At 41.3% G+C, this 25,649-nt stretch overlaps 1 protein-coding gene across 1 annotated transcript; it reads left to right on the top strand.

Moving 5' to 3' along the window:
- Positions 1–592: 592 nt before the first annotated feature.
- On the top strand, positions 593–24,745 carry LOC131462802 (A disintegrin and metalloproteinase with thrombospondin motifs 15-like). The gene is made up of 8 exons (XM_058634333.1): positions 593–1,850; positions 6,247–6,379; positions 9,448–9,615; positions 12,604–12,887; positions 12,964–13,141; positions 13,969–14,144; positions 16,357–16,532; positions 19,737–24,745. Exons 1-8 carry the CDS (start codon positions 900–902, stop codon positions 20,512–20,514), a joined length of 2,844 nt encoding a protein of 947 aa, XP_058490316.1. The 5' UTR covers positions 593–899; the 3' UTR covers positions 20,515–24,745.
- The last annotated feature ends 904 nt before the right edge of the window (positions 24,746–25,649 follow it).

The raw sequence follows: 25,649 nt of genomic DNA on the forward strand, positions 1-25,649 counted from the left end.
TTAATTTGTAACTTGTGGCATTTTGTTGTTAGTTTAAGTTTCAATAGATTTGAGGATCTATTGTTTATAAATAGACCCTACTTGGAGGTTTTCCTCATATGTACTAGTTTGCCAGTTGCCTAAAAATTCTCAGTTAGTTAAGGCAACAGAAAACTGTAAATTCAACTTGTTAAACCTTAATCACTTGAGTTTGATGTCTGAAGATTGCCATACTTTATGTTAAAGATAATAAATGATATTACAGAACTTATTGGGGGTATCTTATTTTCATAACAGTGCCTGTTAAAATCTTGTACAGTGGTTTGTGTGTTCTTGTATTTGTTACCAGGCCAGGACCAGTAGTCCTCATGGAGACCAAAACCTGGTCCTAATGAGGCAGAACCTCATTTGTGAGGAACTGTTTAAGATTCCAAATGAATGAAAATCAATACAGTGTCCTAAGAAGACTAGCTGTGCAAACCTGTGTGTGTGTGTGTGTGTGTGTGTGTGTGTGTGTGTGTGTGTTACCCTTTGCAGTGACTCATGAGTCCAGGTTGTGGGAGGGGGATGATGCTCCGGTTCATGTCACACATGTTGTGCAGCAACAATAATATTTGGAGAGTTAAGTGGCTGCAGTCTGCAGCACAAACTTAGACGCACCGACCACTGAGCCCTCGCGCTTCTCTCTCGCGCGCACTCAGTCAGATTTCCCTTGTCGTTTAAAGTGTAGCGGCTCAGAGGAGTTGCAGTTCAGAGTGGAATCGCTGTGCAGGATGAAGAAGCTGAAGGGGCAGCGCGTTTGCATAGTTATCTGAAGACGCGCAAGCGGCATTTCATGCAGTTACGCACAACTTTTTTTAACTGCACGCCAACGCACAGCAGCTGAATTACTGTGTGGACTTTTCTGACCAGGAGCAGACATGGCTACACTCATTCATTATTTGGTTATTTGTGTAGAATTCCTCCTTTATTTCAAACAAACATTTTGTATGGAGGTGGATTTCCTCACACCAGTTCGCGTGGATCCAAACGTGGACGAGAAGCATCTGCAGATGAGTGAAAGACAAGTTGTTTTTAGACTAAGTGCTTTCCAACAGGATTTTTACCTACGACTCACACCGGATTCTAGCTTCCTTGCAGCTGGTGCTTTGGCCCCGGAGAGTGGCTCCTCAGCATCCAACGCCTCTACAGCGGCTGACCTCAGGGAGTGCTTCTACTCCGGCCAGGTCAACGCAGACCCAGATTCCTTCGCTGCACTCAGCCTGTGTAAAGGCCTACGCGGAGGCTTCTCCTATAAAGGGATGGAGTATTTCATCAGCAGGAGTGAAGACGCAACAGCCGCGTCTGGAAACCGAAACTATTTGGACGGGACGCATGTCATTCGCCGCAGGTCACGCGCTGCGAGCTCAGACGGCAACTTCACCAGCAGGTGTGGAGTCGCACCTGATCCCAGCTTCACTGTTCCCCTGGAGAAATACAAGCACTTGATTGAGCCGGATAGAGATGACTTTACTGAAACTGTGCTGAAAAGCTTAGGAAGGTCAAAACGATTCGCCTCCGTCCCCAGATTTGTCGAGGTGCTGGTCGTGGCTGATGAATCCATGGCCAAATTTCACGGGGATGACCTGAAACATTACCTCCTGACCCTGATGTCAGTGGCCTCCCGACTGTACAAACACCCCAGCATTTTAAACTCAATCAACATTGTGGTGGTTGGGTTCATGGTGATTAATGAAGCCAACAAGGGCCCGAAGGTTTCTGGCAACGCAGCTCTGACTCTGAGGAACTTCTGCTCCTGGCAGAAGAAGTTGAACAAACACAATGACAAGCACCAGGAATACTGGGACACTGCCATACTGTTCACCAAGCAGGTAAGGTGTAACATCTCAGAATTGTCATTAATTGTGGTCTTTGCAGACTTATTGCATCAATGTATGTACTTGTTTGGCCTCTTTATTATTTAACAACTGTTGTGTCTCTGTCAGACCATGTATGAAATAGTGACTGGGGTCCCTTCTGAAACCAACCTGGAAATGAATAGCCACTAGGGGGCGAAACCACTGGTTGTTTAACAGTTTTGGTGTCATTGCAATGGTTAATGGCTTGTTGTGGAGAGATTGGGAGCTGTCTTCACTCTCCCTATTGGGGAAAACCATCCTTGCAAGATCACGGCTTCTGACACAGATGGAAGCCCGGAAGTGAGGAAGAGGAAACGACGGTCTGACCGAGCGAACGACGAGAATTGAAAAACACACGCATGCAAAACATGGCTCCACGCTTGTGTTTGCCAGCTCATTTGAAAACAAGTGCACATGGTCAGGCGAGGGGAAGTGTTAGGAATGGGGAATACACTGCTTGGACCCAGATGCACGATACAGGAGGCACAATGACTGATTTCAAGAGTCTTTATTCTCCTCTTGAAAAGGTAGGCAAAAACAAAATCACTACTTTACATAAGGAAAAACTAAACTAGATTATACTAGATGAAATAAAAATCACTTCTATACATAAGGAAAAACTAATGAGACTAGACTATACTAGTAGAAAAAACAAAATCACTTCATTACAGAATGAGAACAAACAAGACTTGACTTGACGCTTGAGCTAAGACTAAACCAACTTGGGACCTGACGTGAACTCTAGAAGCATAAACGACGCACTGGCAAAAGACAAAGGAACTGGGGACACTGTATAGAGAAGAGGGAATCAAGGGCAGGTGCGAGTGATTACTTAAGGACCACCAGGTGAAGTGCATGAGGGAATAAGGGGAGATGTGTCAAAACAACTAAGGAAACTACGAGACAGGAAGACATGACATTATCAAAATAAAAGGGGAAGTGAAAATCAAACCCACACCAAAAGTGACATGAACTGAATGTGACTTTAAGCCTAAACTAACACAAAAACTAAACTAAGCGAACAAAACACTAACAAACTTGACGTGACAGGAAGGGAGGGGGGAGCGTCAGCAGTGAGTTTTTACGACAGTCAGGATAAAGCAGTAGCCAATGGATGGATGGATGTTTATGGTGGTGTTGTATGAAAAGATGTACTCCAGAACTGTAGGGGGAGCTCCATAGAGAAAGAGGTGAAAAGTGACTTGCTCAGTTCCACTTTAAGTTTGGAAACCTCAACATGGCACTGGCAAAATCCTTTTCTGGAGTTCAGATTTTTATCAGTGACGTCACAGCTGCTTGCCATCAAAAATGTATCCCTGCGGTTACTTTGCACACCTTTATAGTCATTTAGTGTCTCATTTGAGTTGTTTTTATACTGCATTGGTCAGTTGATGTTCTTGTAGCCATGTCATGTCTCATGGATTAGTTTAGTCTCTTTTGTAGCCATCTGACTAACTTAACAAGCATTAACAAAGAGGCTGTGGGCCCTGACCCCTAATCCTTAGGGGTACTACAATTGACACTTGTGCCTGGTATACACCAGTTCTGTAATCCATCCATGAAAGAAGTGTTTTATCTACACAGCTGTGCAATGCCCTTTTTTTCCCGTGTCACAGGAAAAGATCAAGTGAGAAGGCCCTTCCCATGAAAGACTCTGATCTCATGTGTTTCTATAGAACGAGAGTTTGGTCACATGCAATAAATTAAGTGTTAGATCTAGAATGTAACACTTTGAACAGAGCAATATTCCAATAACAACTCCAGAAAGCACTCAAAGGCTGCTCATTTTCCAACAGTCACATTTTCCTATCTTGCAATGTTAACAATTGTTTAAAAGAAAAGAAAAAGAAAAAGATCAAATCAGCCAGTCTTTCTCCTGGAAGACCTTCAGCTCATGTGTTTCTACAGAATAAGTGGGTCTCATTATCTGCCATAAGAATTGTCATAAATTACATTTACTAGTTTATTCAGTCATTTTTTCTTTCTAAACTCATAACATGCACATGAGGCCAAAAACATGTTTTGTGATCCTGAACATTGTCCATCCAAACAGTTCATCTGTGAGTCCAAGGGAGCGTTTGAGCCAAATAAAAAAAGGAACCTTTCCATGATGTTCTTGACAACCTGAAAACAATGCCTCCAACCATGTCTGTCACCATCGCGGAGGCATACAATTCCTGTTAGGATGCAAGTCACTCCTCCATGATGTAAAGTGACACCATCAAATGCATTCACCATAATCACAGCTGTCAAGTAACCCCACATTACCATCATAGCTGTGACCACGCACATACTAAACCATACTTTCTCCATAGTGACTCATTTCTGTCCATCCTTTCCTCTCTGTGGTGTGTTAGATGTTTCCTGCTTTTAAATAAGGTATAATTCGACTCTCACTGAGCATCAATACACAAACGCTCTCTCATTCACTGCAGAGTAATTATGTCCAAACTCTTGAAGGTCAGAGACACTCATCTAAGTACCACAGTGAAATACCTTGTTCACTCTGAGGGCACTTCTGTATAGGAAAGGCCAGGTCCAGTGTTTGTCCTTGGAGGACACAATGAGCACAGCTGCTGCATTGGAAAAAATCTAGTCATAGATTATGGAGAGCAAGTGGTGTGGACTACACATGGCTGACGGAAAGCAGTGCTCCTGGCGTCCCCACATTAGTTTAATGCTTGGTCAATAGACCCTTTCGAGAGCCACGTCACAGAAATGTGCACGCGGCATTTGGGGTCAGAAAACACACTCGTACCATTAACTTGTACAACAGTCCAACACATAAGATGCCAACTTGTAATGTAGTGAAAATAGAACCACTAATGGTGTCAAGTTCTTCAGAATCCCTACAGGGTCAGACATGGTCTGTGGCTCCAAGCGTTAAAAAGAGAAGACTGGGCTGATGCTACTGCAGTCAAAGAGGCTCGCGTTTGGATTTCACAGAAATGTGTGTATCAATGCACATATGTATATGAAACCTATGCTGCCTTAAGTTATGTTGTGGTCTTGGACGTAGCTAGCTTGTAGTTAGCTGCCGGCCGGCTAGCGCGCTGACAAGTAAACATGGTGTGCTAAAAGCGCTCCTTGTAAGACTTGTATGAGCATAGACTTTCTCGTGTGTACGGGCTAGCTTTATCTATAAGGTAGAAGTGAATAGCTGGCCATCATCTAATATCATCTACCCAATCTTTTATGGAAGCTGGGTCAGGCAGACTATTGCCGACAGCTAGTACTCATTTATTTAGGTATTGTTCTCGGTTCTTAATCGACGACGAAGACCAAATTCAGAATTATTCGGTGGAGGACCGTGGACATACATGCTATTCGCTGACCTGTTGTGACGTTTTCTGACCCCAAACTGTGCGCGCACTCTCGCTAGGCTTGGAATGTTTGTATACAATGAAAGGGTCTTTTGTGTATTCTGATTTACAAAGAAATATGCAAAAGCACAGGGAGGTCAATTTTGAAAGGGAATAAACTGATTGAAACTTTATTATGATTATTCACTTATCAGTATTATCCTCAACTATGGATGATGAGATATTCTGGGGACCCACTCATGTATTTCTCCTGGCGTAATATGATGATAAATTGTTTGATAAGAAAATAATCTACAGACTGTTTCAGATTACAACATGAATAATGAATGATTTATTGTACTCTGAAGGCTTCTGTAAAACACAAAAAATGCCAATGGACCCCATTTGAGAGCCGCTGGCTTAACCTTAAGCTAAGGGACCACCAAAGTTTTGCATGAGGTGAATATAAAAGTCAAAAATACATTAATAGCCTTCCATTCGACACTATCTTAATTAAAACCATAAATGTGCAGTCCATGGCTGCAGAGAAATATCAACAGATTAAAGTCAATGAGATTCAACATCTGGGGACCATGAATGTATAATATGCATGTAGTTTGATGACATTTCCTCTAACAGTTGTTGAGATGTTTTACTCTGAACCAAAGTGATGCACAAAAGGGGGGAATGGTAAGAATTAGTTGCTTGTAAAGAAAGTAGTGGACTCCCTTGGTTTGGTTTGACTTCACTCCGAGTTGTGTGTTGCAGGTGGGATTCATCTAGTCCCTCCCAAACTATCTTCTTACCTCTTACCTAAACACCAAGGGGCAATCTGTAATGGCCTATCTCCCCTGTCCGTCTGCCTCAATATATTTTGAGAAGAGAGCAGCAATAAGCAAAGCAGAGTCCCATGTGCTTTGTATTAGTCTGTTAGGTCTGTTCGCTCTGTACCCCACAGCTCAACCACACAAATCATGCTTTGAACATGGTTTGAGATGTGTCTGATTTTTCATGCTTCTTCTAAAAAAAGACTTGTGTTCATAATGCTCCCCACGCTGCATCAACAGGATCTTTGTGGTGCCACGACCTGTGACACACTGGGGATGGCTGACGTTGGGACCATGTGTGACCCGAAGAGGAGCTGCTCTGTCATCGAGGATGACGGCCTGCCCTCAGCTTTCACAACTGCCCACGAACTTGGTGAGAATGTTTGAGTGTTTTTTGAGTGAAGCGCTGACTAACTGGCCTGGACTAACAGGGACTGAGCTTTCATGCCACACATTTTAGATTTATGCAAATGTGCATTTGAACTGAAGCAGGCTTCATCGTGAGACATGCTTCATTCCGTGGTTCTCAAACTGTTTCTGGCACTCCAGAGAGACGAGAGAGCCCATGACCCCTCCCAACATTTTTTTTTTTTCTTATCATCTATAACAATTACAGGGGAAGCAGCTGATAAAAAAGTAAACTTTCAGTTAAAGGTCAGCGTGATAGCATCATTCAACCTAAGAATGATGCTGAATACATCCATACTACTCAGTTTTCGTTTAAACATTCATAAATTCCACTCCCAATACGCCTGCTGTCCAAATACCCCGGCATTTTGGAGCCCAGACATGAGGGCTGAGACTGCCTTTCAGTATAGACAGGCAAAAACAGAGAGCTTTGGAAACAATGACTCATGCCGGTTCTTATCAGCTGTGACTTGACTATCAGGTGTGAATGAAAAGTCCCAACAGACCAAGGGCCACTTGCAGCTCATTCAGGGCATGAGCGTCAAAGGAACTCCACAGTCCATTCTGACAGACGTATACCTACGTAAGCCTAGTGAAAACCGCTCTGCTTGGAAGGCTTTTGCAACACAATGATCTACCACGTAGAGGGTGTCCCAGAGCACTCCATGGTTTCAGTCCTAGGGTCTATTTAATACCATAAACTCATGTCCGTTTGTAAATCAGTCTCTAATGAGGTGGGGAGATTCAGAACAAGCAGATCTGTGGGTCCCATGGGCCAACGTTTAGATGTGCGCATGTTTGACATAACAGCTGCACAATGTAATTCTGCACTTTGGCAGCTGCATGTGGCAGGAGAGAGATAAGTCAAAATAACGCAACTTCAGTTCCTATTAACCATTTCACATGGAAAGCAGTTATATATTCGCCCTGATTGTCTGTATTGCTTTAAAGAAGGCAACTTTAAGACAAATCTATCGCTGAGTCTACTTTTCTCTGGACTTCTCATGACTGCCTCTCACTGCTCTTTAGAGGCTCTGTGTTAAGTAATTAAAGCAACTCTATGCAACTTTAATAAACTTAAAATAACTGCTTCAAAATCATTGTAATGGGTCACAGACTTGTAATAGGGAAAATGTCCCTAGTGCAAAGGAAATTTCCCTGTTTCCAATGGGAACATTAGAAACCCATGACCCATGAAGCCTCAATTTTCCCAGAAAATGGAACCTCTTTAATCCTCACTCTGCACCTGAACCTCTGTCCTTGCTCTGTTGGTGTGTGAGCACAGTGAGAAGTGAGTCTAAGCTAATGAGACTCAGAGACTCAAACTGTCAGAATCAAGTTCACACAAACATCTGCTCTCATCCTGGAGCGTTTGCTTAGCACATCCAGCAAAGGTTCATAGTGTCGCTTTAATAATCCACCGTATTAGTGAGGAAGTTGGCTCTAAAATAAATACGCATTATTTGCTATGACGTGGTTTTGATCTCGACATTTGTGGAACTATTGAAGCAGTGGTTCTCACTCACACACAGCAAGTCCTGGAAGTAGAAAAAAAAACCTTAAGCCTTATTTATGTCTTTTTAGTGTCTCACTAAGTACTCAACTCTACAAAATGCTATATGTGCGTGACATGAGAGGAAAGGTTTGAGTCTGCTGTATCCGATGTTTATAAAGTTTGTCTGTGTACACCTCTAAAATGAATTAGCACATTATATGCCAGAATAGCACATTGTTTTCAAAAACTCATACCTTTTGGTGAGTCTACCTCAGATGCTTACAGTTTACAACAGTGCAATTTCTTGTGACATCATACTTAATTCAGAAGTGTGGATTTATGTCCACTGGGTGCAGAAGTGTAGTCTGAATGATGAGCAGTAACTACCTGACAATACACTCTTTTCTCTTCCACAGGCTTTAGTGAGCCAGGCTTTTATATAAGCCCATATTTATGTCAGATGTTAAAATGGAAAAGGAAGTGTAGTTGAACACTGCTAATACCTTCCTTTTCTGCTTTTTGATGCACTTTAATGGACGCCATTAAACTGAAGTTTTACTTACTCCGAACATGAAGGCCAGTCCCGTTAATCCCACAAGTGACAGGTTCACTCATTTTCAATAATCAGTGGTTGATGAGGCTGTAAAAGAAGCAGGACTCAATGCCCGAGACCACAGGCACAAGTAACTCCTGAGGCCCCAGGAGAGGCATTGGTTTACACTAACTGCATATATGTTAAATAATTGCACACTTTCCCCTCAGAACAGTCCTGTCTCATGATTGAACAAGCTAAAACCACACTTTATGATTGGTCTTTTCTCTTTTTTCCCCTTTTGGAAAGTATGCATGTTCGTATTTAGGGAATGAAACAATTACCTTGGGAACTGAATTCCCCCACCAGGCCAGATTTAGAGCATGGATGTATGCCATGCTGTATGTTCTCATGCATGGATGCATTCCTCTTTGCTTCAGTCCAAGTTTGGCTCACAATTATACATCTTCTACACAGACTGTGTGTACGGTGATCTGTGGTGGTCTGTTAAAGCTACAGCACGTAACTTTCTGTGATTTTTGTTGGTATTATTGTGCCTCTTTGTGAACCATAGCATAAAATGTAATTATATACGTGCTGCATCCTTTATCTTAGAATGCACGCTGTCAAGCAAAACTATCAGACCTGACTAAGAGAGCATTTGTGTGCATACAGTGGCAGTGCAGGGGTGGGCGGAGACAAGAGGGTACTTCTTTGTGTTTTCATTCATACTCCAGACTGTTTGCAGTCATCTCACTTTACTAGCGCAGTGACGCTGTTGTCTCTGTCTGCCATGACATGACAAATGAATCACTTCCTGTGTGCAGCACTTACGTGTCACTAATCTAAGCACTGAGAAACACAGAGAGAAAGATACTCACATGTACCAGGTTCCTGCCCTTGAAATGTCAAAGTAATTGTGTTTTAAATCATGTTATGACTGAAAATGGAAGGAGGTGACCGTGTGTCTGTGTTCCCACCCCGCCCCCTCTCTCTCTCTCCCCAGGACACGTCTTCAGCATGCCCCACGACAATACAAAGGCATGTGAAGAGGTATTTGGGAAACTAAAGGACAACCACATGATGTCTCCCACACTGATTCAGATCGACAGGAGCCGACCCTGGTCTGTGTGCAGCGCCGCCATCATTACAGAGTTCCTGGACAGAGGTCATGGTTAGTAAACACTTCCTGTATAAGTCAATGGACGTAGATGAACCACTAATTCCGTTCTTGCCGTCAGCTGGTAGTAATCTCTCGCACAAGAAGAAAGAAAAATAAAGATATTGGCCCTATTTTGTCACAGTTATACAGATCAGTGCAGTCGTATGACCAAAGGCCAACAATATGTCTGCAGCCTCCTTTCTGTTATCCCTTTGTTAATTTGTGTAGCATTAGTTGAGGCAGACCCTGCTTTACAGTGACTGAGTCATAGTCACAGCTGTGTAACATTCATTCTTCATTCATTCACATGGACATCCCAGTCATTATAGGCAGACATTTCCTTACTGTTTTTCTGACAAACAAGCTCATGGTAACACACACACACACACACACGGTAACACAGCTGACCTGACAGCACAGGTTCTCACTTGATTACAGAGGGAAAGATCACGTGTGCAGAGTCTGTTCTCCATCAGCCTTGAAGTTGTTTGAAGTTGCTGTGGGGGTTTTCCCTGTAGCTCATGCATGATGTTGAGCTGATCATTTGAACAGCATTTTTCTCAGAGTGTTCAGTTTAGTTGTAGGTCCTCTGTTATCAAGATGCTATAGCCATCATCATCGTCATCATCATGCACGCTCATCTGCGAAACATGTATACTTAGGTACCTGTCAGAGCACAGGGATTATTGCCAACATTTAAGGGAAATTGCAAAATGGATTGTTACCTAACACAAGGTACATATATTTGGTTTAAAATAATTAATTTAAACATTAAGTTAATGTTAAGCTGTCTTTATTTATAGCTATTTCATCAAATAAGAGGTAAAAGAGGGCTGCTTTAATTCAAGAGGTATTTCAACAAGCTGCATTGATGCAATCATGTTATACTATTTGTTTGATGTACTTAAATGGACGATAAATAACAAAACTGAGCTTGCAATAAGACAAGTATACTATTCGTAAAAATATGTTTTGAGGAGTTTTAGTGTCTTGGTGCTCTGTTTTGCCTTAAACTCAGTGATCGGACCAATCTTGTTTTTAACCTCAGCAGCGAGTCTGCTAATAAAACACTGATAAACCCACTATACTCGTCCCTCCCAGGATTATAACCAGCTGGTGATGTAGTGGAACATTTTGTTGCTAAAAGAGCCCGACTATCTGTAGGCCACAGCAGTTACTAAGTCATAGCTGAAATGTGGTAAAATGATGGAATAATCAAATCAGAATTGAATTAATTCAAAACATTAGATTTGATCATCACTTTGATGCAGCTGCCAGTTTCTCATACAGCTTTAAGAACTTGAGAATGACAAGTTAATCGAGTTGTGTCATTTGCTGGCCAGAGTTTTTTTTACAAAAATACTGGGAATTGCTGAACATCTGGGTGTATTTTTCTTTGTTTTTGATCATTAAAAACACAGTAAAGTCGTCCTGGGTGTGCTGATAGTTCGAATTCAGTTGCATCGAGTAAACATTTAGCATGAGCTGAAAATGCATTTCGCCATTTTAAAGCATTGATGTCAAGAGAAACTGCCACAGGATGAGTCAGTAATTAATGACACAAGATCCTCACAAACCTGGACAGACCATTAAAATAACATTCCACACTGGAGTGTAATAAACACACCACATGGGAGTTAAACACAGTTATGCAAGTAACTATGTTTGTCCTTGCCTTGTGATATATTTTCTAATGATAAACTGACCACACACACACACACATTAAGCTCAAATGTAAACTCCCGTTAAGTGAGAACAAGTAGATTCAGTGTAATAAAGAGTCTTAAAAGGCAATTTATTACCCCCATGTGATTTGCCTTCTTACTTTAACACACTTTTCTACATTAGCTGTCTCTAACATAGAACTTCCTGTGCATACAGGACACATACTGTACCATACTAACTGCTTTAAGCTCATGCATGTCGTTGATACAGTACAGTCACTGGATGAGTTTCTTTGCTTTAATATTCTTTTTAAATGGTTGGTTATATATGAGTCATTACCTCACATGAACTTAGCTGAAAATCCTGTCACAACATCTTAACACTGATTAGATTAGCTTGTTATCAGAAGTCTTTCTACATAGGAACATGCAGAATCTGAGTTGTTTCCATTTCTAGTTTGGAGAATGACGTTTGAGCATGCTGTGGTGGGTCTGCAGTCCAAAACTGAGAGGAAAAGATATGGAACACGTCGACCAAAATGCATTTAATCTGCATTTACATGCAAACAGCTGTTACTTTAGGACAGCCAAAAATCTTGCTAGCTGTTAGGGGAAAAAACCCAAAAAAAACTGCTGTAACTGTAACTCCATTCTCACGTCTCACGTTGCTCAGACTGTAAACAATGTTCGGGAAATGGAAAATGGGTCTTGGCCAAGATATTTGCTGTCTACATGGGAAGCCCCAAAATACTGGTCCACTGCCCCAGAGGCTATTTCAATGCCAGATGATAGCTGACGTGTCTGAAGATTGAAGGCTCTGACATGACTAAGAGCAGATGCTCACCATGTCTCAATCCAAACATGTTAAGGAGCATTATTCCTTATCATTCCTTATTCACATGTTGCCCTCATTCACATTCTAACACCATTACAAGTAATTATAACCTAAACCTAAACGACTATATTCTTGTAACAGCAATCGTTTATTTGTGATTGTTTATTAGGTGATAGGTTTGTAACCAGTGTTGGGCAGTAATGCATTATTCAGTAATGGATTACTGTTATATATATGGGATTACAATTTCCAAAAAATAATTATTACAAGTATTAAAAAAGGAAAGTAAGACTGATGTTTTTGCTGGATCGCAATTTGTTTTTTGTTCTTAAGAGTTTACTTTGTGATAAACTTTGTCATATCGCCTGTTCAACAAATGATAATGATATAAGTCAGAGCCTCAACCTAAATATAGTTTTATGCATATGGGAAACCTCCAACTCCGGCGTGTTATATTCGTGCCGTCTGATTGACTGCAGTGCTGTTTGTTGGTTTATGTAGGAGACTGTCTGTTGGACCAGCCTCAGAGGCAGCTGTCACTTCCGGACAACCTTCCGGGCTCCAGCTACAGCCTGCACCGTCAGTGTGAGCTGGCCTTTGGTGCCTCCTCCAAACCCTGCCCCTACATGCAGCCCTGCTCCAAACTGTGGTGCACGGGAAAGGCCCGCGGACAACTGGTGTGTCAAACCAGACACTTTCCCTGGGCGGACGGCACCAGCTGTGGCATTGGCAAGTTCTGCTACCAAGGAGTTTGCAGCGACAAGAATGTGACCATGCACATCAAGGTGAGTGTTGAAAAATCGGTTACTGTATTTCGATGTCATCAGCTGACGTCACACTGATTTACCACTGTTGTTGTAGGTGGACGGCCGCTGGGGGAAGTGGGGTGCATTTGGAGACTGCTCCCGTACCTGTGGTGGTGGAGTTCAGTTGGCAAAGAGAGAGTGCAACAACCCTGTCCCTGAGAATGGAGGCAAATACTGTTACGGGGTCCGCATTAAATACCGCTCCTGTAACCTCAACCCCTGTCCTGATACAGGTACGTTAGTCTGCATTTATACAGGTAGACGCCCATAAAGAGCTAAAAATGGCCCAATGTTCAAAATCATCATACAAATATTAATACAACATTGTGTAGAGACATCTTTTCAGTCACAGGCTGCACAGTTTAACACAGGTATCCGATTACTACCTCTCTCATTCAAAATACAAAAGCCAGTTCGATAACATCATGAAGCAGCATGGAATCATGGGAATTGCTGTGCAGCAAAGAGCAATGAGTTGTTGTGATCCATTAATGACAAATAATACAGTAAAATGAAACAAAAATAATAATAATAAATAGATACTAATCTTGAATATAAATGCAGATTTTTATGATCTTATGTGTTGGCGTTCCAATTTCTGAGTGAGCTCATGTGAGAACTCTGTAGGAGGAACTCCAAATGATCCACAGGGTGGGTGGGTGTCCTGTCTAGTGCATGCTGCACGCTCCAGCCAGGCTCCAGCCAGGCTCCACCTCCTCTCCTGGATCCCCCTGGAGATTTTCCTCCTGTTGTGAAAACATTTGACCCAGATAATCACTACTGTCTTAGTCATGTGTGAACGGCACATTCTGGACCATGTCCGCACCCAATTTTCCAGACAGTTAGCCAGAGCTCATGCCTGAAATGGCTCAGAATTTACTGTCAGAGCCTCGAGACCAAGAGACCCATGTCACAGAGCAAACACTTGAGATCACACTAGAACGCTGTCAGAACATACAGCTAATAACTAAGCTTTAAATGACAGTATTTCACACCAACATCTGCTTAAACAGTTCTGGAGTAACCGTCATTCTGCTGTAACTTTGTTTTTCATCTCCAGGAAAGAGTTTCCGGGAGGAGCAGTGTGAGGCGTTCAACGGCTTAAACCTAAACACCAACAGATTGGGTTCCTCTGTGGTTTGGGTTCCTAAATATTCAGGCATCTCTCCCAAGGACCAATGCAAGCTCATCTGCAGAGCCAATGGAACTGGGTACTTCCATTTCCACGCTCAGAAGGTATGTATGACAAACATTCATGACACCAAACATGCAATTGGCGTTAAATCACTGTTGATAACACAAAAATGTGGAGTTAGATTAAAAAGACTATCAGCATGGTGTGTTGATAAAGAAAGTTAACATGTTTGATGACACCACTCCCTTTTCACCACCAGCACATAATTATCGGAGGCGGATTTTAGCCGGGAAAGTTAAAGCTTTAGTTAAAATCCAGCTCTAGCCTTAAGACAGTTCAGAGCAGCTTGACCTGCTTCTATTATACCGCCATAAATAAAAATGTTCTCTTACACTTACTGTAGATCTACATGTGTCTGAGAAATGATCTTAATATTCTGACATCTGCACTGCTTCATGTCCTTGAACACATCATGAGTCAAGACCTTATGGGATATGGAGTGAAACATTTAAGTGGCTCTGTGTTTTTTCTGTGTTAGGCATTTACAGTTAAGTGTCTGCCTTGAGAGACTTGGCTCTTATACAGACTGCAAGAAGAAACTAGAAGAAACTGGACTCGAATGCAGGGCTTTAAGTGCAAACAGTAAAGTATTTAATAACGATAACTCACAAAGGGGAATCCAGGTGAGGGCTTAAGTAAGGCAAACATCAAACTGTACTGTAAAACAAAAATCTAAAATCGCTAAAAAACACCCTCAAGTAAACACAAGAATTGCTGAGACACCAGAAAACAAAGGTAACCAGAGTAACAAGATGAACTGACAATAAAACAGAGAATGATAAACTACACAAGGGGAGGAACTAACAGTACACTGGAAAATCCCATCAGGCAAACTCAAAGATATAGTATGCAACATTTCTGTGTAATATATCTAATATATGACATTTTATTTTAGTTTTACACTCTTAATATCTGCAGTAATCTGGATTTCTGTTCATGGAAACAGACCGTTTCATTTCCGTTGCCTTTTAATGACCTAATTTGACTGTCTGTGCTATTACTTCCAGACAGATCCACAATCAAAGAGTGGAAGGAAATATTTGATACTACTAGTTTTCTTCTTTTGTTCTTGTTTGTTTTTTTCTTTCATTTTATTGTGTGTATTTTTCACTAATGGCTCATTATTACTCAGTGCCATTTGTTCTGTTGCCAACAAGACAACAATTCCCATGATTTCATGACATCAAACTAGCTATTTTGTTATTGTTTTGATTGAGTGTGTTTAAAGACAGGAAGTAAAACCAGTAAGTTATACCATGGGTGAAACCTACAAAATAATACCAGACACAACATCAGACAAGACACATAAGGATGAAATTTACTGAACAAGATGACCAAGACAGAACAAACTAGATAAAACACAGAGAGTGGCTCAACCTCTGCAAATGCACCTTAGTTTCCCACAGTGTCTGCACAGTAACTTAAATCTATGTGATATACTCACTCACTCATCTTCTTCACCACTTTATCCTCCACATGAGGGTCGCGGGGGCCGCTGGTGACAATTTCAGCTGACATAGGGCAAAAAGTGGGGTACACCCTGGACAGGACGCTATTACAATATGACATATTATATATTTATTATATTACATATTTTAAATCCAATACTTAAAAAACTCCCCTGTCTCAAAGAGTTAACAATTTGAAGGAATTCCTGAATCAACATCACCACCAAATTATAATTATGTCTTGGGTCGTAAACTTAAATCCGCAGAAAGTTTCATCCAAATCTGTCTTTTACTTTTTGAGTTATGCCGCCCAAAAATGGGCTGATGCAGCCAAAAACATAACTTACTCAGTGGGAGTAAAACAAAAAAACGCAAGGCAAGTCAAAAACAACAGAAACACCAAATACCAGACAGAACAATAAAAGTCCGAATGAAAAATAAACGTCCAAACGAGTCGTAACAAATCAAAAGTCATTCAGGGTCCGGGGGTCATGAGAGAAACAGGTAATTCCATCCTCAGCACAGTGCTGAGTGGAGATGTGTCAGCGGCAGTAGAGTGTAGCTGCTCAGCTGCGATTTATGTAAGCAGCATCAAAACCCAACACAACACAAGTCCACGGCTCAATGACACTAAAGAACACTCTAAACTCCCCTCGTTCTTTTCCTGCCTTTTTGTTTGCGCGGTCAAAACTGACGACTGGCAGAAGTGTATCTGCAGCTTTGCTCTCTTTTGTCTTTTAGACATATTAACCAATGACATCAGCCAAAGATGAAGTAATAATAAAATGGTCAAACCCTAATACAGGTTGTGGATGGGACGCCCTGCTCTCCAGACACCTCAGCTGTATGTGTCCAGGGAAAATGCATCAAGGCAGGCTGTGATAGCAAGCTGGACTCGGACAAGAAGTTCGACAAGTGCGGAGTGTGTGGTGGGGACAACAAAGGCTGCAAGAAAATCTCAGGATTGTTCACCAAACCTGTGTAAGTAACATGCAAATACATTCCATATCATATAGGGTTAATCAGCATGCTTTGACAATGGTTTGTTTATATTTAATAGTTTTAGGATTTACAATTCTTAAGTACATTTAGAAAAGGGGAGATTGGATAGGACGCAGAAGAGCCTGAAACCTGTAATCTCTGCACTGGTTGCAAGAAATCAGTTTGCACGCAAATCAGTGAGAATATGGACCCAATAAATGGTTTGTGTTTTTATAGCTCGTTTCAGTTTTGCCATTCACCCATTCACCCATTCAACCATTCAACCATTCACTCACACGTTGATACAGACACCAACATGGTGCTGGTCCAAATATTCAAGTAGAGACTCCAAAGCAGGAGTTAATAAATCAGTAGATGATGTCACAGTAAGTTGCCCCTTGGTTCACAGTAGACGCAGAGTGCTCCAGCTGCACATGGGCTCAGTCCCAATGTCCACCCTCACAGTGAGTCAGTGAGCCCTTACAGCTGACTCACTGTAAAATCATCACATGTGAGGGCCATTCATTTTGTGCGTTGGCATCTTTGCTGTCATCAAATGAAGTAAAGTAAGTTTTCAATGTAAAATCATTCCCATTCCTGTTCATATCATATCAAACCCTTGCTGCATCTTACACTTATAGATCATGAGAGTTTATGGCTGAAAGGTTTAGCAGGGACATTGTGACTTGGTCATAGAACAGTTTAGCTTCCGAATGAAGTGCAAAAGGCTGTTTTTGTTGTCATCCCAGCTACAAAATGATGTGTATTATAATAAAGAAGAACGCTGAATCAGAAACTGGTACGTACCTTCTCTATTATAATAGTCTAAACACATTTTTCATCTGTATTTGGAAGCTTGATAACATAGTGGAGGTTTCTCTTTGATAACGTTGAGCCTCTGTTTACTTGGAGGGAGAACACACTCCTCATCAGGCTCATTGTGTGGTTTCACAGGTCTATCAACCAAGGGTAAACTTTAAAATACACCAGCCATAATTTGAGGAGAGACATAAAGGTCGATATGCTGAGGTAACCAGTCTTCTATTAAATGAGTGGATGATTGAAAACAATGTTACGACATACTAAACTAAGGGAAAAGGCAGAGGACGACACAGCGGCTCAGACTGACGGAGAGAAACTGAGGCAGATAAAGTTTTAGGCCTTTATACTTTCCTGAAGCCACGCCCACTGACACATGTAAGAAAACAAGCCTCTCGGCTCCAACCTCAAAAGTAACTGAATCTTAGCTTCTTAATGACCAACAGCTGCTCAGTGATTGATTGTAAAGAGGAGCAAGGCCTTAAATATGAGTCGAGCTGCACAACAGTATATGTGCCATATGCTGTAGCTCCATTTGTTTTTGGGTTTTTTTGTTTTATGTTGTTTACCCTCTTCTCAACCGGGGTGCTTATCCATGTGTTCCGTGCTCTTAACTTACAGAGTGGATGAGGGCTTGATTTTAAATATTTGATTTACTCCTTTGGACAAAATTACATCATAAAAACTAAAGTCAACAGAAAAAAAATGAGTGTAAACGTCAAAGCGTATTCATACATCCTTCTAATGACATTATATCATTTTCTTGCAATGCTAGCATCAGGCTTTGCTGCTTTTTCCATGATTGTTTCTGATTATATTCCTGTTTAGTTTGTTAACTCACACAAAATGATCTATGGGTAATTCCCTTTGGCAAAGTCTGCGGAATCGCAGGCTCACAAAAACTGCAATGGAATAGATTCAGAAACTCCGTAAGAGAGCCCTTATGTACATGACAGTTTAACAGTTGGATGGTCTCAAGTCCTCACTGACTGATCAGGAATGCCCCTCAACATCAAAGTGTGTGTGGATGAATATTTGGACTGGACCCTACTCGGCAAAACAAGGAAAGAGTGGGAGGAGTCATCAGAATGTGCAAATCACAAAGGCATATAATAATAATAATATACAATACTTGTGTATAGAGCTGAAACAATGAATCGATTAATCAATTACTAAATTAATCGACAACTATTTTAATAATTGATTAATCGGTTTGAAGCTTTTTTCATGATTAAAACAACATTTTTGATTGTTTAAGCTTCTTCAATGCGACTATTTTCTTAATTTCTTAGCTCTGGATAACAAAGAAATCATTAAACGTGAATCATTTTGGTTTGTGGACAAAACAAGACATTTGAGAACATCATCATTTCCAGGTTTGACAAACACCAAGCAACATTCTTTAAGGTTTTCTGACATTTTATGGACCAAACGATTCATCGATTATTAAAATAATTGTTAGTTGCAGCTCTGCTTGTGTGATACAGCTTTACATTATATTCACATTATGTGAAACACAATCAAATTGGAGGACAAGAAAAGCTCAATGCTGTGTTTGACTTTCACACAAACAAATCAGTGATCCCATTTTGCTCGGAGTAAATATTGGTTCCTGTCTTACTCCGTTTTATTTAATCTGAGATTATTTCAACATGTGGTGAGAGGAACATTTTTGTCTTCACACATTGTTATAGATCAAATTCTTTTCACAGGGGCAGTTGGGAACAAGAAGCACACAACAACCAGGTTATTTGAGCAGTAGAATTCACTTCTGAAAGTTGTCTTGTCTTGATTTGAGACACCACTATACTGAGAAACACAGGGAGAGTTGTGTTGAGCTGGCAAATGGCACAAAATCCAGAAGGAAAAGGAATATTAAACATGTCAGGAGACGTCAAGGAGCCACAGGCTTATGAAAAAGAAACAAAAGACAAGACTAAACCAGAATAGGTTAGGGAAACTATAGGAAATAACAGCAATAGTCAAAAATACATTTATCTGCATGTACAGGAATATACAAACAAAAGTTACATCCTAATTAAACACCATGAATCGAAAGAGAAAACAAATCCTTTTTAAACATTTTCGGCACTGACTGATACCTTGCATCTTTTTTTATTACTTATTTGTGTATATTTTTCTATTTTCTCTCCAACCTGTTTACTGTTTGCTTGGCAATAAAAATAATTTAAACATTTTTAAACATTTCCAATGATGACTCTCTTGGCTGCGTGAGCTTTGATGATCATCTGATTGAGCATCGTCCGTCTTTTGGATGAACTCATTTGTTTGAATGTAATTGACATTTGAATATATTTGTTTATATAAATGTCACACACTACAATTTTAAGATCATTCAAAATGTTCACTTTCACTCTTTTACAGTCATGGCTACAACTTTGTGGTGATGCTGCCAACAGGAGCCTCCAACGTGGACATCCGTCAGCGTGGCTATCGTGGAATAGTCAGTGATGAAAACTACCTGGCGGTGAAGAACCAGTACGGAAAGTACCTCCTGAATGGCGACTACGTGGTGTCGGCTGCAGAGCGCGACCTGCTGGTGAAGGGCAGCCTGCTGCGTTACAGCGGCACCTCCACATCGGTGGAGATTCTGCGAGCCACCAGGCCTCTGAAGGAGCCCCTTACTGTAGAAGTGCTCTCCGTGGGGAAGATGACTCCGCCCAGGGTGCGCTACTCTTTCTACATCTCTAAGGAGAGCAAGGAGCAGAAAACTCTGCAAAAAGAGGAGAAAAGCCACAAAGCGCACAACAGCGTCTTGATAGACAGCAACAAAGTAGAAGCTAAGAAGCAGGTGATGGGCAAGAGGCCGGTCAGTCACTGGGTGACAGGAAACTGGGATGTATGCACGGTGACCTGTGGCAGCGGTTTACAGAAGAGGCTGGTGCAGTGCCAGAGTGCAGAGGGACGTCCTGCAGTGGACTGTGACAGTGCTGACAAGCCTGTTGCAATGAGAATGTGTGGGGATCCATGTCCCATGTGGGATGTGGGGACCTGGTCTCACTGCTCCAAGTCCTGTGGAAGGGGCTTTAAAAGGCGGCTGGTACAGTGCATGACAGATAATGGCTTGCATCTACCCAGAGAGCACTGCTCTGGGAAGAGGAAGCCTCAGGAACTGGACCTCTGCAACCTCAAACCATGTTAGAGTAGTGCAGACACAGGAAGTGGGCTTACCTTTTAAGGGCAGACAGATGATTTGATATGAACCTTATACCAAATCAGCATGACAATGATTCAACGGCCACATTTGGTGCAAATCCTCTCAACTTCAGTCTGTCTGCAGAAGCATCTGCGCTACAGAAGGAGAGAACCTTCAGCTGCTCCTGTTTTGAAAAGACAGAGACCTGTTTACATAAAAATTCAGGACACGCTGTCTTGTAAATTGAACCGTCAAACTGTGGTGGGTTTGACTTTCGGTTAGTCTACCTCTACCAGGAACAAAGACACGAAACCTGTGCAAACTGTACAGACGCTACCAGAGATGGAGAGACATCACTTGTTGGTATCGGTCCATGAAAAGGATGAGATGAGACTAGATGAAAGCTTATGAGACTTGCACTGTGCTTTTATCAGGAGCAGGTATCTGTGACTTGACATTTCTACTCATTTGGCTGATCACTCAGCTGACATGTGAAACACAGTACTGTAGCTGCCACATTCTAGACCCGATCGGTCTGTTCCTCCATTATTGTTTATCTTTTTGTCTTGATTCAGTGCCAGTCGGTTCATCTGCAAACAGCCAGACACCATGATATCCTACGCACTTGAAACAACTGGATCAATATCAAATAATTCCTGAATTCTGTTGACCAAGCAAAACGAAAAGTATTGTATTAGCGTGGTAAGAGCTGAGATGTTAACCTTGTGTATACAGTGAATCTAGTGTGTTTATATGGTGCAATCATAACACGTCTTTGTCTGTCATGTGTAAAACAAACTGACGAATGCTCAGATGTTTGTTCAGTGTTGCCAAGGAGCTATAACACCAGCATGTGTGAGTCCCAGAGCATTTTGCTTTTCATTTTGGTCCAGTTGAAAAGTCTATTAATGACCAGCTTTTTTTGTATAAGGTTAGAGCACCCACAGTGTACCGGGTCTTATTTTTGCTCCATTTTTTTTTTAATGGTAAAAAAGAGACGGATCTTTGACCACAATGTCTGTATCTGTCAAACATGGCCCAAACATATACCGTATATTCATATATACACAACACTTTCTGCATGTGCAGCTGTCCTGCTGGCTAAATCCAGTGTAGATTTTAAAGGTCCAGTGTGTAAGACTTGGTGACATCCATTGGTGAGACTGCAGAATGCAACAAACGGCTCACTCTCCCTTTTCCCAATTGTGTCAGGACTAAGACATGAAAGGTGGTGATCACTCTTTCAAAACTCCCAGTCTGGTTGCTTTGTCCATTTGAGCTGCTGCAGAAAATGATGGTGGATTCTGTGGCCCTCACCGACTCAGTTATACACTTCTTCAAACACACTTATTTGTAATGTATTCAATATCTGCCAACGACCTTCTAAAATGTTACACACTGGACCTTAAAAATGCTTTAATGTTGAAATATCTGCAGTAGCATAGATGTTAGATTTATACATTTTCAAAGGCAAACACTGTGAAACACAGAGCTGGAAAAGTAACAGCTTCACAGCAGGTGCGCGCAATGGGTGTACAGATGAACGTGAGTTGCAGCAGATGAGCAATACGGGTGTCACGCTCTTCACATGCATCACGTAGTCCACGCTTAACCTTCCACAAAGAATACGCACACTGAGAGCCTGAGGTGCACAGAAGCAACAGCCACTGTACACTTCTGTCAAAACTTAATCGCTGTTGATGCGTCCTTGTCAAAAGTAGGCAGTAAAAATGTTATATGACAACAATCTGTTAACAGAAAAAGTCATATTTGTACTTGTACAAGCAAAACTGGTTTGAGCTTGTCAAATATTTTCTCTTATGGTTGATTGAAACAATGGCGTCCTATATCCGAAGACATTGTATATTCATTATTAAGATAGATAGATAGATAGATACTTTATTCATCTCACAGAGAAATTCACAACCCGGGAAGACCGGGAAGTATCAAAATATCCCAAAATATCCCTAAAGTAATCAAACCTAAACACTTTCTATATGGTCAGTATGTTATATTTCAAACCCAAATGATAGGTTCATTGTTCTTTTCTTCCACAATCATTGTTCTAGAAAGCAAAGCATCTCCTTAAATGGAAGACAGAGAGAAGACAATGCAGGACAAAATGCAAACAGATGGAAACTCCCAATTGAGGCAATTAAACACTTCCATATACTGAAACCGGCACCCCACAAGAAAGAAGGGAAATATCTTATGGTTGCTTCCAAACATGCACATCATTGTAAAATTGGCTTGACAGTATTTCAAAGTGAAAACAGTTCTTGGTAAAATGCCTGTTGGCTTGTGATATATCCTCAGCATACACAGGCTCCATTCCTTGTGCTTCATGGCAACGTCAACTCCTCTATGCCTAAACAAATAAGAGCTTCATGTCGTGGATGAGTCAAAACTCGTACATAAGTCAGTGATATGGGAGAATTCACCAAGACTTGAACAACTTTGACAAAGGCCAAATAGCTGTGGCCAGATGACTGGATCTGAGTTAGTATTTGTCAGATTTGTACCCAAAAAGTTCTGGATTAGAACCTCTCAAATCTCTTAGTTGAAAGCTGAGATCCTGATGCATGCAGAACTGAGAAATTCCAGATCCAAGCATGAAACAGGCTTGTCTGTTTTCCAGACCTGAGTAAAATGGAGTAATATTGAGAAAGACACAGCGAAGAGACCCAAACCTGATCACTATCACTTTCACAGATTGTAATTAACAATGACGACAAATGCTAATTTCGAATCCACTTTGTGGCATTAGAGACCACCTCACAACTGTTTGCCTTTGAACTATAGTAACATTTGCATGTTTGTTGCCACATCTGCTAAAATGCAGTCACTCTGTGCTGTATGAGATGAGCCCCAACTCTGCTCTCTGACCCTTCACCTCCTTGCTTCGGGCATATAAGGACATCCATTATATTCATGGCCAGGTGTCCTCAGATCTGCTCAGGTTGTACACATGTTAAACGGTTAATCCAGGAACCCAAACCAGACACATTTGACCTTAAAGCATGGAAGCCAGTCAATACTGGAGTATGCATGCACAGGTCCTGTAGAGTCCTTGCTTTAGTGGGTCAGCGCTGTCTTGGCAACATGCAAGTATATTTGGCAGTGGTGGCTTTAATGTTTTCGGCTCATTAAGCATACATTGTGGTCGTGTTCATACCTGGCATTAACATCCGTCCTGAGAGATCTGATCACATGTGGACGGCATTAAGTACAGCTTTTCACACCTGGCATTAAAATACTTCCTAGATGTGTCTCCTGTGACCACATGAGATCAGATCTGGCGCCCCCACCCAGTATTCGAATACACCCTGACGTCATGTCTGTTGTGAGGACTGACCGAGGGAGAGAAGAGTCCAGAGGAGCTGAGAGAATAAAAGCGTTACTCATGCTATTGTAACATGAAATAAGGTTTTAATCAGACACGTGATAATCAGTATTAACACTGTGGCAGTGGCTATAAATCAACATATGGGTGCTGATTAGTCTAAAAAGGACTGAGACTGTATTCATGCAGCTTAGTCACATTCGTCCTCAAACCACCTGAGTGTAGTTTTTGTGATCTGATCTCATGCCAACCTGTGTTTTGGGACCTTCTGTACATGATATCCAAACCTTTTGAAAAGCAATGACTTTGCATGGTGACTCACCAATTATCTTTAGTGAACTGTGAAGTGAAAAAAATACTAAATGTACCACATCGAACACACACACACACACACACACACACAGTGAAGTCAATGGCAGAATTCACTCAAAAACAATCAATCATCAAACAAATATTGCTGTACTTTCCATGTTGTAACTACAGGATGAAAATTGGATGGACATTTGTTTTGATGAGATTGTTTTCATTTCAGTTGTCCAACTGGTTGCCGTCTGGAAATATGTGGGGTTCAATAGAAAATGCTTCAGCAGTCTAAATGTTGTGTGTGTATATATATATTGGCTGAAGTCCATCAGGCGAATAACTTCTTGTACTCCAAGGTAAACATGTCCTTAAACGTGAAGAGGCAATTCTTTAACAGGAAACTCATTGCAGTTTTTACATCTTTTCAATTTCTGTTTTGCTTCATATTGACTATCTTAAAGATAGCTTTGTACTTTTTTTTGTCTTTTACATCATGTGCAGATGTTTTTTTTATCAGTTGTCTTTTGTATTGTATACTATGTATACATCCATCTAGCAATATAAAATAAAGTATATATGAGATTATAACCATATGCTGAATCATGATTCATTCATGACAGTCAGGGAATATGACTTAATGGATACGTCTCCTGCAGTATATGTCAAAGCGGATTTCTGCTGCATCTGCCATTACATGTGATGACATGGTCCACTCTCTTCCAACTTGAAGCATGAGCAAATGAAAATGCATTCATTCTTCCACTTTGGTTTTTTGTTGATTCAAACTCTGTTGTTCCAGCTGTACTGTAATAACACACCCAGTGCCTGCCCAGTAATCCTGATGCATTGTTGGATGGATGTTTTTCAAACTCAAGACACCCTAACCCCAAAGATTTGATCCATATGAGGATTTAAAGCAGGCGTGGGGAACATCCGGCCTCTGGGCCATGTATGGCCCATGGGACAATTTAACCTAAGCCCATGAGGCAAGTCATAAATACAAAAGTAATGATTGAATACAAAACATTGTCCTGACAGCAACTCTGTGATAAAAGACAATAACAAAGTACTGTTGAGTAAAATGTTCTTCAGGACATTGTAGGAAAGTAGTGGGGGGTTGGGCTTCAAATACCCTCGTAAAAAATGGTAAGCTTTTTTGAAGCCAGAGTTGAAAATATCCAGCTCGTTATATGTAACACACACAACTGCTGCCCATGACAGTGTTTGCCAGAGCAACAAGCCCATCCATTTCCATGAGATCATTGAAGTAATGCTTCTGGCCAAGGTTGAGTTTGCCTTCTCGTTGATGAATCGTGCAAAGAGCTGCTCTTAGAAACCAACTGATGCTGATCTCACTCAGGGGCCCACATGAAGATCAAGTGAACCTTCAACCAGCAGTGGACTTTTGGTTTACTTCAGGACATACGGAGCTGAGAGACCTCCAATCATGGCGTATGTCAAAAGACAAGGATGTTGAGCTCTGACAGGAGAAAGC

This window comes from Solea solea, chromosome 7, assembly GCF_958295425.1.
Source record: "Solea solea chromosome 7, fSolSol10.1, whole genome shotgun sequence".
In the NCBI taxonomy this organism is placed as follows: Eukaryota; Metazoa; Chordata; class Actinopteri; order Pleuronectiformes; family Soleidae; genus Solea; species Solea solea.

Bases quoted from the DNA above. Each gene is read 5' to 3' on its own strand.
- LOC131462802 (XM_058634333.1), top strand. From the start codon at position 900: ATGGCTACACTCATTCATTATTTGGTTATTTGTGTAGAATTCCTCCTT. The intron at 6,380-9,447 runs GTGAGAATGTTT...CTCTCTCCCCAG, and splicing joins CACAACTGCCCACGAACTTG to GACACGTCTTCAGCATGCCC. The intron at 9,616-12,603 runs GTTAGTAAACAC...TGGTTTATGTAG, and splicing joins GTTCCTGGACAGAGGTCATG to GAGACTGTCTGTTGGACCAG.